This window comes from Eptesicus fuscus, chromosome 16, assembly GCF_027574615.1.
Source record: "Eptesicus fuscus isolate TK198812 chromosome 16, DD_ASM_mEF_20220401, whole genome shotgun sequence".
NCBI classification, from domain to species: Eukaryota; Metazoa; Chordata; class Mammalia; order Chiroptera; family Vespertilionidae; genus Eptesicus; species Eptesicus fuscus.
Genome location: NC_072488.1, coordinates 7,743,728 through 7,762,522, shown reverse-complemented (window position 1 = coordinate 7,762,522; position 18,795 = coordinate 7,743,728). Strand labels below are relative to the sequence as shown.

Sequence of the window (18,795 nt, the reverse complement as noted above, 5' to 3'; positions counted from 1 at the left end):
GCCATGCGCCGTGCACTGCCGCTGCACCTGCTCCAGACTTAGAGCACAAAGGAAGCTCAGTCCTCCCGGAGTTCAGCCTGCTAAGGGGAGATGGTAACAAACATACAGGTATGCATGAATCAGTATGCCCAAAGGTGACACTCCCTTGATAAAAAGAGGGGAAGCAAGATAAAGGGGGTTGGAAGTGCCATGGCTGGGGAATAGAGGGCAGTGGTGGACTGTACTTTATTTTTTGACATTTTATTTGGAAATAACTTAAAACTCACAGAAGAGTTACAAGAATAAGAATAGTACATAGAACACCATCTACACTTAGCCCAGGTTTACTACTGTTAATATTTAACCTCATTTGCTCTGCCTCTCTCCCACCCCATCTGTCTCCATATGTCTCTCTCTCTCTCCCCCTCATACACACACACACACACACACACACACACACACACACACACACACACGACAGGGAAGGGAGAGCAAGTATATATGCAGTTGGTCCTCATCTGCGGGTTCCGCATCTGTGGATTCAACCAATAGCAGATCAAAAATATTTAGAATAAAAGTATTCCAGAGAGTTGATCCCAAAACAATACAGTATAGCAACTATTTACATGGCATTTACATTGTATTAGGTATAAGTAATCTAGAGATAATTTAAAGTATATGGGAGCACATACATAGGTTATATGCAACAACCCTATTTTATGTAAGCGACTTAAGCATCTAATGAATTTTTTAATCTGGAGGTTCCTGGAACCAATTCCCCACGGATACTAAGGGACAAAAGTGTGTGTGTGTGTGTGTGTGTGTGTGTGTGTGTGTGTGTGTGTGTATTTCTCTCTGAACCATTTGAGCGTAAGTTGAATATATCAGAGTCCTTTACCCCTTTTGAGGTGAATGGACTTTGTAGTTGCTCACTAATATTTGAACTGGTAACAGAGTACCTGATTGCCATTTCCCTCATACAGCATTTTCAGATACCATGGAGCATTTTTTAATTGATAAATCAGTGACCCGTTATCAAACAATGCAGTGTTTTGCTTCCGGAACACAGAGTACTCCAGCTCCAAGTTTAGGGAATTGCCAAAGAGCAGTTTTTTAGTAGCAAAGTCGTCCTTTCAGATTCTGTGTAGCTTTGCCTTTGGAAACCAAGAAAAAGCTGATATTGCCCAAGACACTAGTATCATGTGGGAGTTTTGTAGCTGTGGGCATGAGGGTGGGTTTGGTGGTGTCTCCAATCACTGAATTCTGAGGCTGTCTGGGGAACACTGTTCAGTTCGGAATGACAGGTGCTCAGTAGTAGCTCGTGGGACCACAGAGCAGCTGTGAAGAGTGATCTGCAGCGGGCCTGTGGGCACCCTTCTTTCTGTTTGAGTTCTTAGAGATTCCGAAAGACTCAGAGTGCATTTCAGGAAATTGTAAGCTGAGCAGAAGAGCATTTTGCATTAAAAGTAAATGAAATGGCAAAAGCTTGAGAAGAATAGTCTGTAGGGAAATTTTGAAACTATGTTTCCATTAAGTGCAATTACAAGTTATATAAATATCTCTATAAATATGCAAGCATTCTATGTAATTAGCAACCCTGACATGTAGATTAAATGCATGAAATGGCTTGTTTTTTATATTAAGGTAATTAAAGTATAGAAAAATCTCTGCCCCAGGAGGTCTGAGAGTAATTCGCATGAATGGAAAGTGGTAAAAAATGGTCAATTTCAAGAATGCCATTTATCTTAAGCAAAGCTTATTGAAATGGCATAATTTTTTAATTTCATTTCATTTTTTTAATTAGAGTTGAAGTACAGTATCATTTCAGGTGCACAGCGCAGTGATTGGACATTTATATAAGTTACAGAGTGATCGTCCCACTAAATCTAGTACCATCTAGCACCCATACATAGTTATTATAATGTTATCTATATTTCCTATGCTGTACTTTACATCCCTAGGACTATTCTGTACCTGCTCATTTGTACTTTTTTAAAAAAAAAATCTTATTGTTGAAAGTATTACATATGTCCCCCTTATCCCCCATTGTCCTCTCCCGGCCCACCCCTGCTCCCCAACCCAGCCCCCCGCCCCCGCTGTCTGTGTTCATTGATTATGCTTATATGCATACAAGTTCTTTGGTTGATCTCTTACTCATCCCTCCCCCCCACACACACACACTCATCCTCCCCTGCCTTCCCTCTGAGGTTTGACAATCTGTTTGATGCTTCTATGACTCTGGTTCTATTTTTGTTCATCAGATTATGTTGTTTATTATATTCCACAAATGAGTGAGATCATGTGATACTTATCTTTCTCTGACTGGCTTATTTCATTTAGCATAAAGCTCTCGAGGTCCATCCATGCTATTGCAAATGGTAAGAGGTCTTTCTTTTTTACAGCAGCATAGTATTCCATTGTGTAGATGTACCACAGTTTTTTAATTCAGTCATCCATTGATGGGCACTTAGGCTGTTTCCAAATCTTAGCTACTGTAATTGTGCTGCTATGAACATAGAACTATGAACATAGGGCTGCATATATCCTTTCTGATTGGTGTTTCTGATTTCTTGGGATATATTCCTAGAAGTGGGATTACTGGGTCAAATGGGAGTTCCAGTTTTAATTTTTTGAGAAAACTCCATACTGTTTTCCACAGAGGCTGTACCAGTCTGCATTCCCACCAGCAATGTATGAGGGTTCCCTTTTCTCCACATCCTTGCCAGCACTTGTCGTTTGTTGATTTGTTGATGACACCCATTCTGACAGGTGTGAGGTGGTACCTCATTGTTGTTTTGATTTGCATCTCTAGGATGACTAGTGACTTTGAACACGTTTTCATATGCCTCTTGGCTTTCTTTATGTTGGCTTTTGAGAAGTGTCTATTTAGGTCCTTTGCCCACTTTTTGATTGAATTATTTATCTTCCTTTTGTTAAGTTGTATGAGTACCCTATAAATTGTGGAGATTAAACCCTTATCGATGAAACATTGGCAGATATGTTCTCCCATGCAGTGGGCTCTCTTGTTGTTTTGTTGATGGTTTCTTTTGCTGTTCAGAAGCTTTTTATTTTGATGCAGTCCCATTTGTTTATTTTCTTCTTAGTTTCCACTGTCCTAGGAGATGTATTAGTAAACATATTACTCCGGGATATGTCTGATATTTTGCTGCCTATGGATTCTTCTAAGATTTTTATAGTTCTCCATCTTACATTTAAGTCTTTTATCCATTTTGATTTTATTTTTGTATATGGTATAAGTAGGTGGTCTAGTTTCACTTTTTTGCATGTATCTGTCCAATTTTCCCAACACCATTTATTGAAGAGACTGTCTTGACACCATTGTATGCTTTTGCCTCCTTTGCCAAATATTAATTGAGCATAATGGCTTGGATCGAATTCTGGGTTCTCTGTTCTGTTCCATTGGTCTATATGTCTGTTCTTGTGCCAGTACCAGGCTGTTTGAGAACAGTGGCTTTGTAATATAACTTGATATCTGGTATTTTGATCCCTCCAACTTTGTTCTTCTTTTGCCAAATAGCGGCAGCTATTCGGGGTCTTTTTTATTCCATATAAATTTTTGGAGTTTGTTCTAGGTCTGTGAAATATGCCATTGGTGTTTTAATGGGGATTGCATTGAATCTATAGATTGCTTTGGGTAGTATGGACATTTTAATGGTGTTGATTCTACCAATCCATGAACATGGTATGTTCTACTTCTTTATATCTTCCTCTATCTCTTTTTTCAATGTCCTGTGGTTTTCTAGTTTTCCAAGTACTAGGTATCTTAATTTTTTGTTGTTGCAATAGTAAATGGGATTATTTTTTTAGTTTCTCTTTCTGTGAGTTCATTATTGGTGTATAAAAATGCCATAGATTTCTGGGTATAAATTTTGTATCCTGCCATGTTGCTGAATTCCTTTATTAAATCTAGTAGTCTTTTTGATGATGTCTTTAGGGTTTCCTATGTACAATATCATGTCATCTGCAGATAATGACAGTTTTACTTCTTTTACAGTTTGGATGCCTTCCTGTCTTCTTGTCTGATTGCTATGGCTAGCACTTCTAATACTGTGTCGAACAGGAGTGGTGAAAGTGGGCATTCCTGTCTTGTTCCTGTTCTTAGGGGGAATGATTTTAGTATTTGCCCATTGAGTATGATGTTGGCTGTAGATTTCTCATGTAAGGCATTTATTATTTTGAGGTATGATCCCTCTATTCCCACTTTGCTAAGAGTTTTTATCAAAAATCGGTGTTGTATTTTGTTGTGTGCTTTTTCTGCATCAATAGATATGATGATGTGATTTTTGTCTTTCAATTTATGTGATGTATCACGTATATTGATTTGTGTATAGTATACCACCCTTGCATCCCCAGAATAAGTCCCAGTTGGTCATGGTGTATGATCTTTTTAATGTATTGCTGGATACGATTTGCTAATATTTTGTTGAGGATTTTGGCATCTATGTTCATCAGGAATATTGGCTGTAATTCTCTTTCTTTGTAATGTCTTTATCTGGTTTTGGGATTTGGGTAATGTTGGCTTCAAAGAAAGAGCTTGGAAGTGTTCCTTCCTCTGGAATTTTTTTGAATAGTCTGAGGAGGGTAGGTTTTAGTTCATCTTTGAATGTTTGGTAAAACTCCCCTGTGAAGCTGTCTGGACCAGGGTTTTTGTTTACTAGAAGTTTTTTTGATTACTGCTTAGATTTCATCAGTTGTTATCAGCCTATTCAGGTTTTTCTATTCTTCCTGATTGAGTTTTAGAAGGTTGAATTTTTCTAGGAATATGTCCATTTCATCTGGGTTGTCCAGTTTGTTGGAATAGAATTGTTCGTAGTATTTTACAATCATTTGTATTTCTGTGGGGTCCATTGTTACTTCACCTCTTTCATTTCTAATTTTGTTTATTTGGGTCCTTTCTCTTTGCTTCTTGGTGAGCCTGGCTAGAGGTTCATCGATTTTGTTTATCCTTTCAAAGAACTAGCTCTTGGTTCTATTGATTTTTTGTATTTATTTATTTATTTATTTATTTATTTATTCTTTATGTCATTTATTTCTGCTCTGATCTTTATTATTTCCTTCCTTCTACTTACTCTGGGCTTTTCTTGTTGCCCTCTTTCTAATTCTTTAAGTTGTAGGTTTAGATAACTTATTACCACTTTTTCTTGTTTTTTGAGGTATGCCTGTAATGCTATGAACTTCCCTCTCAGGATTGCTTTCACTGTGTTCCTTAGGTTTTGGATTGTTGTGTTTTCATTGTCATTTGTTTCCAGGATTTTTTTATTTCTTTTTTTATCTCTATTGTAACCCAGTCATTGTTTAATAGCATGCTATTTAGCCTCCAAGTGTTTGATTGTTTTTATTGTAATTGATTTCTAATTTTATGCCATTGTGATCTGATATAATTTCAGTCTTCTTGAATTTGTAGAGACTTAGCCTGTGTCCCAATATGTGATCTGTCTTTGAAAATATTCAATGTGCGTTTGAGAAGAATGTATATTTTGTGGCTTTGGGGTGAAATGTTCCGAAGATGTCAATTAGTTCCATCCGATCTAGTGTGTTATTTAGGATTGCTGTTTCTTTGTTGGTTTTTTTGTCTAGAAGATTTATCTAGTGATGTCAATGGGGTATTAATCCTTTGCACTCGCTTGCTTTTTTCTCGATTCCTTTATTCTAATGCTAACCGTGTCGAGTCACACTCGACATCCGAGTGCAAAAGGTTAAAGTCCCCTACTATTATTGTATTGCTGTCTATCTCTCCCTTGATATCTTCCAGAAGTTTTCTTATGTATTTGGTGCTCATGCATTGGATACATATATGTTTACCAGAGTTATATCCTCTTGTATCAATCCCTTTAGTATTAGGAAGTGGCCTTCCTTGTCTCTTGTTATGGCCTTCACTTTGAGGTCAGTTTTGTCAGATATAAGTATTGCTACCCCAGCTTTTTTTTTTTTTTTTTTTTTTTCATTTCTATATGCCTGAAAAATTTTTTTCATCCCCTCACTTTCAGTCTGTGTGAGTTCTTTGTTCTGAAGTGGGTCTCTTGTAGATAGCATATATATGGGTCATGTTTTCTTATCCATTCAGTTACCTTATGTCTTTTGATTGGAGCATTTAATCCATTTATGGTTAAAGTTGTTATTGATAGGTACTTGTTTGTTGTCATATTTATTCTTTATTCCTGTGTTCCTTCTTCCCTTTCTATTTCTTCTTTTTACAGCAGTCCCTTTAACATTTCTTGCATTGTTGGCTTGGTGGTAATAAACTCCCTTAGCCTTTTTTTTTTTTTTTTGTCTGTTAAACTTTTGATTTCCCCTTTAATTTTGAATGATAGCCTTACTGGGTAGAGTATTCTTGGGTTCAGTCCCTTGCCTTTCATTACTTTGTATATTTCATTCCATTCCCTTCTGGCCTGATTTGTTTCTGTTGAGAAATCATTTGATAGCCTAATGGGAGATCTTGTATAGGTAAGTTTCTGTCTCTCTTGCAGTTCTTAAGATTCTTTCTTTGTCGTTAACATTTGCCATTGTAATTACGACATGTCTTGGTGTGGGTCTTTTTTTTTTTAATTTCTGTATTGATTAAGGTGTCACATATTTGTCTTCATCCCCCCATTCCCATCCCCCACCCCTCCCCACGGATGCCCCCACCCCCCTGTTGTCCTTAACCATTGGTTAAGCTCATATGCATGCACACAAGTCCTTTGGTTGATCTCTCCCCCCACCCCTACCCTCCCTTACCCTCCCTCTGAGGTCCGACAGTCTGATCAATGCCTTCTTGTTTCTGGGTCTGTTCTTGTTCATCAGTCTATGTTGTTCATCATTTCCCCTAGATGAGTGAGATCATGTGTTACTAGAAATATACTTATAAGAACCGAATATGAGACGAGCAATAATAGTTATACTGACAGGCAAATGAATCAGTCTGTAGTAAGTTTCTTTCGGGACCAACAGTTCTTTTGAGACCCAATTTCAATGTCCACCAGTTCCTTATGTGTACATGTCGGCACTGACTTTTCAGCTCTGGATGGTGGATAAATGGTGGTAATGCAGGTCCGACTCCCTCTGGTTTGGTCTCACCTGGACGCAGGGGCGCGGCTTTACCTGGACTCGGGCGCGCGGCCTCACCTGGACCTGGGACCCAGCATCACCCGGGCCCCGGGGCACGTGGCCTCACCCGGACCCAGGTGTGCGCGGCCTCACCCCGTCCCGGGATCCAGCCTCACCCGGACCCGGGGGCACTTGGCCTCACCCGGACCCAGGGGCGCATGGCCTCACCCAGACCCAGGGGCACGTGGCCTCTCCCGGACCCAGGGGCGCGGCCTCACCCGGACCCAGGACCCAGCCTCACCCGGATCCAGGGGCACACGGCCTCACCTGGACCCGGGATCCAGCTTCACCCGGACCCGGGACCTAGCCTCACCCGGATCCAGGGGCGCACGGCCTCACCCGGACCCGGGATCCAGCTTCACCCGGACCCAGGGGTGCGTGGCCTCACCTGGACCCCGGGGCGCGTGGCCTCTCCCGGACCCAGGGGCGCACGGCCTCACCCGGACCCGGGACCCAGCCTCACCCGGATCCAGGGGCGCACGGCCTCACCTGGACCCAGGATCCAGCTTCACCCAGACCCAGGGTGTGCGGCCTCGCCCGGACCTGGGGGCGCGTGGCCTCACCTGGACCCGGGACCCAGCCTCATCTGGATCCAGGGGTGCACAGCCTCACCCGGACCCGGGATTCAGCTACACCCAGACCCAGGGCGCAGCCTCACCCGGACCCGGGACCCAGCCTTACCCGGATCCAGGGGCACACAGCCTCACCCGGACCTGGGATCCAGCTTCACCCAGACCCAGGGGTGCGTGGCCTCACCCGGACCCCGGGGCGCATGGCCTCTCCCAGACCCAGGGGCGCACGGCCTCACCCGGACCTGGGACCCAGCTTCACCCAGACCCAGGGGCGTGCGGCCTCGCCCGGACCCGAGGGCGCGCGGCCTCACAGTGTGGGTCTTTTTGGGTTCCTCTTGTTTGGGACTCTCTGTGCTTGTGAAACATTTTTTTCCTCCCAAATCAGGGAAGTTTTCTGTCATTTTTTTTTTTTTTAATTTGGAAAGGGTATTTATTTATGGAGCACCTAAATCTGTCATTATTTCTTCAAATAGGTTTTCTATTTCTTTCTCAACTTCAACTCCTTCTGGCACCCCTATTATATGGATGTTGCTTCATTTCATGTTGTCCCTAAGTTCCCTTAACCTTTTGCACTCGGATGTTGAGTGTGACTCGACACTGTTAGCATTAAAATAAAGGAATCGAGAAAAAAGCAAGCTAGTGCAAAGGGTTAAACTCTCCTCCTGCTTTTTAATATTTTTTTTCCATTTGCTATTCAGATTGGGTGTTTTGCTACCCTGTCTTCTAACTTGCTGATTCGGTCCTCCACTTCTTCTAGTCTACTGATAAAATTTTCCATTGTATTTTTTATTGCATCTATGTCATTCTTCATTTCCTCTTGATTACAGATGTTGGTAAAATTCTCATTCAAACGGTTTAGCATCCATATTACCATTACTCTGAATTCTTTCTCTGACATATTGTTTGCCTCCATTTCATTTATTACCCTTTCTGGCAATTCCTCCTTTTCTTTTCTCAAGGGATTGTTTCTTTGTCTCCCCATTTTGGCTGTCCCTTTGTATTTGTTTCATGTAACGTGTGTTGTTGACAATTTCAGTACCTGGGTGACCTGCTTGAGGTCTGAGAAATTGAAGCCCCTAGTTGTCCAATTGTCCAGGACTCCTTAGCCCAGAGGCTGGGACTGCCTTGAGTCTTATGTCTTTAATGTCTTGCTCTTAGTTGTATTCCCTTCCTCCACGGTTCTGGTCCCTCAGTTGTCTGCTGCAGTTGCTCAGGGTCAGCTGGGGACAGGTGCACAGATCCTCTGGTGTGCAATGCCCTGTGAGGCCGCGCGCCCTCGGGTATACAATTCACTGAAGGGCCCCGGCATCCAGGACATGTGTGTGCCCTAGTTTCTTCTGGTTTGCCCTATCAGCCTGGTCTTGGGGGCTCCACAGGGCACCAAGCAGGGGTCCCTGGCCAGCACCATCTGTGCTGTCCTTGGGTCTGAGTGGGTGCTGGGCCAAGTGTCCCTGGCCGACACCATCAGTGCTGTCCTTGGGGCTGGGTGGGCACCGAGTCAAGTGTCCCTGGCCAAGCACCAACTGTGCTGTCCTTGGAGCTGGGCAGGCGCCAGGTCAGGCAGTCCTAAATGGCATAATTTTTTGACAGTTATCAATAGTTAAAGCATCTCATGCTTTACTTCATATGGTATGGAGTTAATTGTTTCTGAAGCTGAATGTTTCGAAATACTTGTAAGTATTGGCCTGTCTCTAACAATAATGGTACTGATTGGCTTAGCCCTTGGGAATTATGTCACCAAACGATAAGTATTAGTCAGAAATTCTTTTGTATGCAAGTATGTAGTGTTTATAATGGTTAATGGCATGGGCTCTAAAATACCTCATCTTAGTTACTTTGCAGCTAAACCTTGGTTTTCTCATCTATGGAATGAAGACAGTTACTTGGTATGGTTGTGTGTGTTGAAAGCGATAATATATATAAAGTGTATTAGTGTAGAAGATAGTGAGCTATCACTACTGTTGTTATTCTAAGCAATTCCCTACGGTGGGGCATTTCCTGTCTTGTTGATGGATGAAATTGTTAAGACAGAATATATGATCCCAGAAAGCAAGCTCTTGACCATTCCAATAGAACTGTATTTGCAATTTATACAGGTGATTAAATAAGATGAATAGTCTTACCCTAACAAGAGGAAAACATGGCCTTATGGGGAGAAGAGATCAACTAAACTGAAATTACTTGTAGGTCTATGCTTTGACTACTAGCAACTAAATCTTTGAGGGCTCTCTGATTTATATTGCATGTTCTCTCATGTGTAAAAGGAATCATGTAAAAGGAAAAACTGTGTGCCCTGTTTGCTTGTTTCCAACTTGTGCAGTGGGGAAGCACCTAGCCATTCCTGCAGCAGGTGGACTCAGCTCATCAGCAGATAGGGAGAGTAGCAATAATGCTGTCCTTTTGAAGATGTGGAAGTAGTATTTATCATGGCTTCATAACATGGGCATCATTGCTTTACCCCAGGGGAAAAAAATGGATGCATATGTGTAATTTATCTGAAGAGTAAGGTTTATTGAGGGTTTTTTAGATTTTACTCTTTGTTGTTTTTTTTTTAATGCCTCTATTTAATGAACAGAATACACAGAAACCACATGTGAACATCACACTATTTACCTTTAAGTCGTTTCCTAGCTTCCTTTCTGAAAATTGATTAATAATAATAAATTCAGGAAAAAATTAACATCAAAGTTCTATCTCAAGTCCCCAAGAAAGCACACTCTATAGAAAGTCCCGTTGTGTGTATTTACTTTCCTGTACTATTCAAGAGAGCATGGCTGTGCTTCATTATCAAAAGTTGACTCTGGTAGATTTCAGATGAGAATGTGAAATATAAGAAAATGTTTCCTTAGAGTAGAATGAGTTGGCCAGCCTAGAAGTTCTTTCTTTAATGAGACAGTAACATAAGAAAATGTTTTGTCATGTACACAGATTTGGAAACCTTCTCTGCACAGCTGTTTTATAAAATTGGGTATACTTCCTTGACCTCGGTGATTTTTTGGCCAATAGATTGCTATATGAATAAAAGAAGTTTTTATTACTATGACTTATCCTATCAAATGTGGACTATAAATTTCATTGAAATTATTATTATGATATCTAGGAAAAGTATAAGTTTCACCCAACAGGTAATAACTGTTGTTCTCCAAAGACAAAAGAGGAAAACCTAGTCTCACCAACTAAATATTAGTTGTGATGAACAGTATTTGGTCTTCTTATGTTTTTGAGAGGCAATGATGCATTCAGAGCACATATTAGAACTTCCTCATTGCTTCAGTGCATTCCCATGATTTCAGAGTACACTTTAATTTTCAATTTGTTATTGATATGGATCAACCAAATGCAACCCTGTAGTTGCTCATGTATTTTTAGAGTTCCCCTTGCATGCAGTTTTGTTTAACATGGGTCACAGTAATGGATCATTTATCTGAAGTAATGGATTGCTTCCTCTTTCTGCCAGCTGATTGGATCAGTCTGAAGTTCCTTATGTATGTGGGTTACATAACTAGTATGGAATCCGTATGGTGCATTTATTAGTGTGACAGTAACTGTATTAACCATTTATGTTCTCTAAATCTTTGAAGATGTTGCCCTGGCCGGTTTGGCTCCGTGGATAGAGCGTCGGCCTGCGGACTGAAGGGTCCCAGGTTCGATTCAGGTCAAGGGCACATGCCTGGGTTGCGGGCTCGATCCCCAAAGAGGGGCGTGCAGGAGGCAGCTGATCAATGATTCTCATCATTGATGTTTCTATCTCTCTCTTCTCTTCTTTCCTCTCTGAAATCAATAAAAAAAAAAAAATCTTTGCAATAAACACAAGGAATCCTTATTTTGAAGTGAATAAACTTGAAACTAAATTGAGCAATGAGTTATCATGAAAGACTAAATTACCAGGCTTTTGAGGAAACAGATCTTTTTCCTTAGTTGATTGTTCACAGGTGGGGGGCAGGGGGGTGTCACAAAAACATTTATTTCTAACTCTCCCATTTAAAATATTTGTACTGTGTTTTAGCATCTTTGTCTGCTTTCATAAACAGAGTACAATAATTTAGTTTTATTTTCCCAATGAAGAATTTGTAGCACCTGAGAGTCCTAGTCTGAATAATTTCTCTTATAATCTGCAGTGCTGTTATAAATGTAGATTATTTAAAAGGATTAGGATTAAATGTACTCACCTCATATTATTCCTTGGAATTCATTTTGAACCAGATCCCTGAGAGTAGTTGGTTGTTTATTTACTAATATGGTTCAAAGCGACCTGGAGAAGAAAATGAGATTGAGAGTTGATTAGATTCCAGTTAGGGGAGATTGCATTATTCAGTGACACCTGATTTTCCAGGTATCATTTATAGGACTTAGTTGAGGAACCTGAAAATAAGCAAAATTACCTTTGTACTTTCAGAATTAAAAAGCCCAAAGAATATAAGAGCCCCGTGGTTTAGAATGTCTCATTTGAAGCTTGCTAACTCACTTTTATCCGCAATCCCAACCACATTAGAAAATCAGTTGTTTACCAGATTAATAAATAAAAGGAGAAAAATCACACAATCATCTCAATGGGTACAGAAAAGATATTTGGTAAATTCAGCAACCATTTATGATTTTCAAACACAGTTAGCAAACTACAAATGGATGAAATTTTTTCCATCTGACAAAGTGTATCTATAGAAAACCTTCAACAAACATCATGCTGTATGGTGATTATATTGAAGATATTTTTTAGGTGGGAGCAAGAATTATTTCTGAGTATTAAGATTTTGGCTAACTCGCCCTAACCGGTTTGGCTCAGTGGATAGAGCGTCGGCCTGCGGACTGAAAGGTCCCAGGTTCGATTCCGGTCAAGGGCATGTACCTTGGTTGCGGGCACATCCCCAGTAGGGAGTGTGCAAGAGGCAGCTGAATCGATTTTTCTCTCTCTTCGATGTTTCTAACTCTCTATCCCTCTCCTTTCCTCTCTGTAAAAAATCAATAAAATATATTTTTTTTAAAAAAGATTTTGGCTAACTCAATAAAGTAAGAAAAATAAATAAAAGAGATAGCTATTTGAAATGAAGAAACAGCACTGTTTATTTGTGGATGATATGAGTTTGTACTTAGAAAATCCAAAAACATCTACAGACAAGTTATTAGAACTAGTAAGGGACTTTAATAACTTGCTGGACACAGAATCAGCAAGCAAATATCTTCTATGTTATATAAGCAACAGCCCTCAGAAAGTGATGTTTTTAAAATATCCTATTTACAAAAGCATAAAAATAATAAATACCTACTTATGTGACAAAAGTTGTACATGACAGCTACCTGTAAAATGTATAAAACGTTTTAGAGTCACTAAAGATTTATAATAAAAGGAGAACTACGCATGTTCATGGGTTGGGAAACTCAATATTGTAAAGGTATTACTTCTCCTCAAATTAATTTATAAATTTAGTATAGTTCCAATCAGAATCTCAAAAAGATGTTTGTGGAACTTGAATAGCCAATTCCAAAATGTTTATGGACATGCAGAGAGCCAAAACTACCCAAGACATTTTTGAAGAGCAAGATGGGGTTTAACCTACTCTACCCAATATCAAAGTGTATTATGAGCTTTAGTAATAAGGCATCGTGCCCTTGGCACTGAGTTGGACAAGCAGGCTGGTAGAACAGATTGGAGAGCCCTGAAAAGGACCTGTTTGCATATACACGGGATTTACGACAGAAGTGTCACTGCAGAAAAGCAGGCAAGGGCAGCCTGTGCACTTAGTGCTGGGGCAATTGGGTTTCCATATGGAAAAGAATTAAATTAGACCCACATTTCATACCACACACAAAAACTCGTGTCAGGTCGATTATAAACCTAAATGTGAAAGACTAGACCATAGAGCTTTTAGAGGTATTAGTGAAGAATATTGGCTGCCATGGAGCCTGCAGTGACTGAACTTGACCGACCTCGCTTCTTTACCATAGCTCATAGATCCAGGTGGGACTGTGCGTGGCCGAGGCTGAGAAGTCTGTGTCTTCATCATCGCCTTTGCTGCCGCTGCAGCTGCTATCAAGAAGCCTGCTCTCAGCCTTGACGGAGAATTCTTCCCAGGGTAGTGAAGGTGGCTTCTCTCAGCCCCTCAGCTGGGAGGCCTGGCAGGGTAATGGGAAACGCTACCTCTCTAAACACCACAGATGGCTTTTTATGAATCCACCCCTGTTGAAATCTCTTAAGTTTTGTTAAGTCCAATATCATTTGCAGGAATAAAAGGACTCATGTTATTAGAACTACCCAAAAGATGGTGGAAGAATTCTGAAGGTGAAGGGGTGGCATCCATGCTTAATTGTGGCAGCACTCCAGATGCTGGAAAACTTGCCATCATTTGTACCTCTCAGATTTGTAAAGCATGCTGCTTGGTGTCCAAGTGGGATGCCAGCTCCCTGGACTGAACTGCTAACAGACAGTGTGATGAAAAGTCACTTTCTGTGTGAGCCCCAGACACCCACTGCAGTGACCTGTGGGTCGTGATTTGTGACAAGCCCCACAGGTTGAGAGCCGCTGCTGTAGAGCCTAAGACCATCGGAAAACACAGATATTTACATTAAGATTCATAACAGTAGCAAAATTACAGTTATGAAGAAGCAACGAAAATAATTTTATGCTTGGGGGTCACCACAACATGAGGAACTGTCTTAAAGGGTCGCGGCATTAGAAAGGTTGAGAACCACTGGTATAAACCCATTGCACTTCCGGCAACCAGCTCTGATGGGAGGATTCTGGATCATCCCTGACATTCTGGAGTGGACAGTGATATCATTATAATTCCCGCGGATGCCTCAGAAGGCCTTTAGTAAGCACAGTCCATGCAGCATCTCTACTTGGTGCTTGAGCAGATGCCAAGGTGGGAGAAACTCCTGTATTCTGGCTGAAACCCCGAATCCACTTGAAAAGTGTGTTATGAGTATTTTGTAATCTGTTGTTGCCAATCCAGAATTTTAAAAATCACCTGAAAAGACTGTGATTCCCTCCTCCCAAAGAATGTCTTTTATTCTCCATCAAGGCCATGTTGGTGTTCAGGGAACAGTACATTCTTACTTACGTAACAGAGGAGGAAATCTAGTAGAGGTCGAGTTGTTGTGACCAAAAATGATCTGTCATTGTTGGGAGCAAAGGAAAAGTCTACAGGAAATGGCTGAGCAGTTAGCTGACAGATATGACCAAGGGAAAACAAGAGGATATGGCTAGAAAGAAAAGAGTCCTCCACAGTTTTCACCCTCAAATCCCTTTTCTCTATTAATAGGAGAGACATGAAGGCAGAATTACAGGTGCTACCTGATCAAGTTTAATGTTTGGGCAATGCCCTCAAACAGGTTACTATGAAAAACGACAAGAGACCAAGTCCACCAAAACCCACCTTTACTCTAAGATTCTGACGGGAAAAGTGCACTCAGCCCATCCAGAGGGAGGAATGTAATACGTAAGGGAAATGGCAAGTGACTGATACCTGAAATCACAGGAACAGACTCACACTGAAGCTAAACACAATGAAGGCTTAAGCCCACACTGTAGAACAGATAAGAGGTAGTATTATCTAATTCCTAAAACATTTTGAATGAAAATATATCTTCATGATTTGAGGTTAGAGAAGAATTTCTTGAACCAGGCACAAAGAGCAATAACTAGAAAAGAAAAAACTGTTAAACTCAACTGCATCAAACTTAAGGACTTATCTCGATTGTGAAAAAAAAATAAGAATAATACGAGTTGAACAGGCAAGCCGAGGACTGACACAAGAAAATGGACTGGTATGTAGAATAAAAAACAGCTCCTACAAATCAATACAAAAAAAGACAGGAAGCCTAATAGAAAAATATGCAAGAGACTTGAATAAGTACTTCAGATGATGTAGAAAATGTCCAGTAAACATTTAAAAGCTATCCAACCTTATTATTCATCAGAAACACAAATCAAAACCATAATGAAATACCGCTATAGACCAGGTGAGTCAAAAGTACAAAGTTTGCCAGTACCAAATATGGTGAAGATAGGAAATAATGTAAACTCTCATGTCTGTTGTTAGGGGAGTAAATTGGTACAACTACCTTGGAAAACTATTTGGAATTATCTACTAAAGCTGAACATATGGATACCATATGACCCACTCTTTCTACTTCAAGCTGATATAGTCAACAGAAATACATGCACACATGCACCAAGAGACATGTATAAAAATATATAGTTCATGGCAGCATATTTATAGTTCCTCTGGATTGAAAACAACCCAAATATCTATCAGTAAACTAAATAAGTTGAGGTATGTTCATATAATGGAAAACTATATAGCAAAGATAATCTATTGCTACATATATCAACATGGGTGAATCTTATAGGCAATGTTGAGTCAAGGAAGTAAAACATGAAAATGTAGTATATTAGTGTATGATTGCATTTATATAAAGTTCATTAACAGACAGAATTTAACTATAGTATTAAGGGATATGTCTGCTGGAACTGCCATAACAAAATACCGTAGAGTGTGTGGCTTACGCAGCTGACATTTATTTTCTCTGGAGGCTGGAAGTCCAAGAGCCACATGCCAGCCTGGTTTCTGGTGGGTCTTCTTCCTGGGTTGCAGATGGCCACCTGCTCCCTGTGTGTGTTCACCAGGCCACCAGACCTCCTCTTTGTGTGTGGTGAGGAAGAGAGCAGCTCCCTGGGGTCTCTCCTTATAAGGATAAGTCAGTGGTCGGCAAACTCATTAGTCAACAGAGCCAAATATCAACAGTACAACGATTGAAATTTCTTTGGAGAGCCAAATATTTTAAACTTAAACTTTTTCTAACGCAACTTATTCAAAATAGACTCGCCCAGGCCGTGGTATTTTGTGGAAAAGCCACACTCAAGGGGCCACAGTTTGCCGACCCTGGGGATAAGTAATCCTATCAGCCCCACCCTATGACCTCATTAACCTTAATTACCTATCTCTAGATACAGTCCCATTGGAAGTTAGGGCTTCAACATATACATTTGGGGCAAAACAGTTCATTCTGTGGCAGGATGAAAAGTAATAATGAAAAGCAAAACAAGGAAGTGATTACAATATTAAGGGATGATGAGTATTCATATAAAGCAAAGTCAGGAAGTCAGGATAGAGGTTATCTAAGGTATGAGCAGAAAAGGAGTTGTGATTACAAAATGCCATCGTGGCCAGGTTTTGTTTCTTGACCCACATAACCATTCATCTTATAAATTATTTGTTAAATGTCACATTTAAATTTTGTATACTTTCCAGTATGTGTTATACCGTACAATATAAAAGGGTTTCTTTTTAAAAAGCAAAACCATTGTGTTCATTCTCATTTTCTGTTCTACAATCTGTTAACATTGATGCTCTATTCCATTTTGTTACTTTATTTTTGATAGGGGATTGTGCTTTACTGTTTTGACTTCTGATTCCTCATAAAAATTATTTTATATATTAATTTTTAAATATTAATAATGGTAAATTTAAAATGTTTAGTGATGCTCTTTTTTCTTCTGGGATATTTTTAAAATATATTTCCTTATATTATAAGGAATTCAGTTGAAATTATATTTTTGTCCTTAAAGATTTTCCCATGTAGATAGAGATTTCCAGCTTCACTTGTCCCTCGCCTGCACTTTATTAAGGTTGAATCCGTTGTTAGAAATATATTTGGTCCTATTAAAGATTCTCTTTGGCTGGTAAGATTAAGAAATAGAGGAGGTTTTCAAAAGTGGACTATCCCCAAATATAATCAATAAAAGAAATGCTGACTAGATAGTTTTTATGTGGCTCTACTTTCTTCTGATATCATTGAATCAAGTTGTTATAACTACTAAAATAGTGTATGTCTACTTGCATCAACCCTTCAAAGGGATTCTGAACTGCTATCACAGTCAAGAAGTTACCTAGGAATCTGATTTCCTCCTCACCCTGAAAATTAACCCCACCAATTCAAAGGACATCCTAATAACCCTACCCAGCTTGGCTGTGGGCTAAGATGGCAGTGGGTGGTGATTCTATTCTGAACAAATCTTTAGTCATATTCCAAAACCCAGTCATTTGTCGATACTACATAGAAGAAACAATAAATCATAAGGTTATTTATCCCTTAAGAAACTTTTCATCAACATATGCTTTCTCTTGTAGATAATTCGATCCTTTCTGCTCTTTCCAACAATTGAGCGAATGTCCGAGTCACCCAACGGCAGGATTGCCACTCCATTTTTGTGCTGGCTTCGATATGCTCTCTATGTTTCTAGCTACTTACTACTTAAACCATGTCCGGAGACAGTCAAGTCCTGGCTGATCAGAATGGCCCTTCAAAGGATGAACATGCAGAGTGAATTTTCAGTCCTGAGTGTGTTGGAGCCATTCTGCCTTGGTAAGCACATTTAAAATATATGGGTTTATTCTTGAATCAGAAAGCATTAAGAAAATAATCTCAGACAATGGATGAATATCAACCAAGGAATTCTGTGTTGGATTTTTTTCTTCCAAAAGTTTAAAACTAGAAATAAAATGAGAATAGAGAGGGGAGTTCTGTTTGATAGATAGAAAAGACTCTTCCTTCAAGTTTTAATTTTAAAACCTTATCCTGCTATTTCTCCACTCTTGCTGCAGAAAGGTGAGAAAGAATTTTTCTGTACAAAGTATACTTGGGGATCAAACCAGCAACCTAGGTATATGCCCTGACTGGGAATCAAACCCAGAATATTTCAACTTGAATCAAAAAAGACAATAAATGCCAACACCAAAATGGCAGAGAATTATTTGGCAAAGATTTTAATGCAGCCATTATAAAATGCTTCAATGAGCAATTAGTGAACATGTTTGAAACTAATGAAAAAAGTAGAAAGTGTCAGGAAAGAGATTTAAAGAAAAACTGAATGGAAATTTTAGAACTGAAAAATACAATAACTAAGATTTAAAAATTACTAATTTTAAAAATTAAAAATGTAAAGGCTCACCAGGAAAGAGGAAGGGACAGAAGAAAGAATTGGTAGACATGAGGTTAGAACAGTATAAATAGAAATTTCCCAAATTTGGCAAAAGACATAAACCTATAGATTCAAGAAACTAGATGAATTCTAAATGGAATAACCCTAAGAAAACCACACCACAATACATCATAACCAAACTTTTAAATGCTAAAA

At 39.7% G+C, this 18,795-nt stretch overlaps 1 protein-coding gene across 1 annotated transcript in view; it reads left to right on the top strand.

The window, feature by feature from the left end:
• LDAH (lipid droplet associated hydrolase) overlaps positions 1 to 18,795 on the top strand; it is an 85,577-nt gene that overhangs the window by 43,715 nt on the left and 23,067 nt on the right. The window contains exon 5 of the mRNA XM_028140347.2: positions 17,789 to 18,023. Coding sequence (XP_027996148.2) covers positions 17,789 to 18,023 — 235 coding nt within the window. The remainder of the gene's footprint in view (positions 1 to 17,788; positions 18,024 to 18,795) is intronic.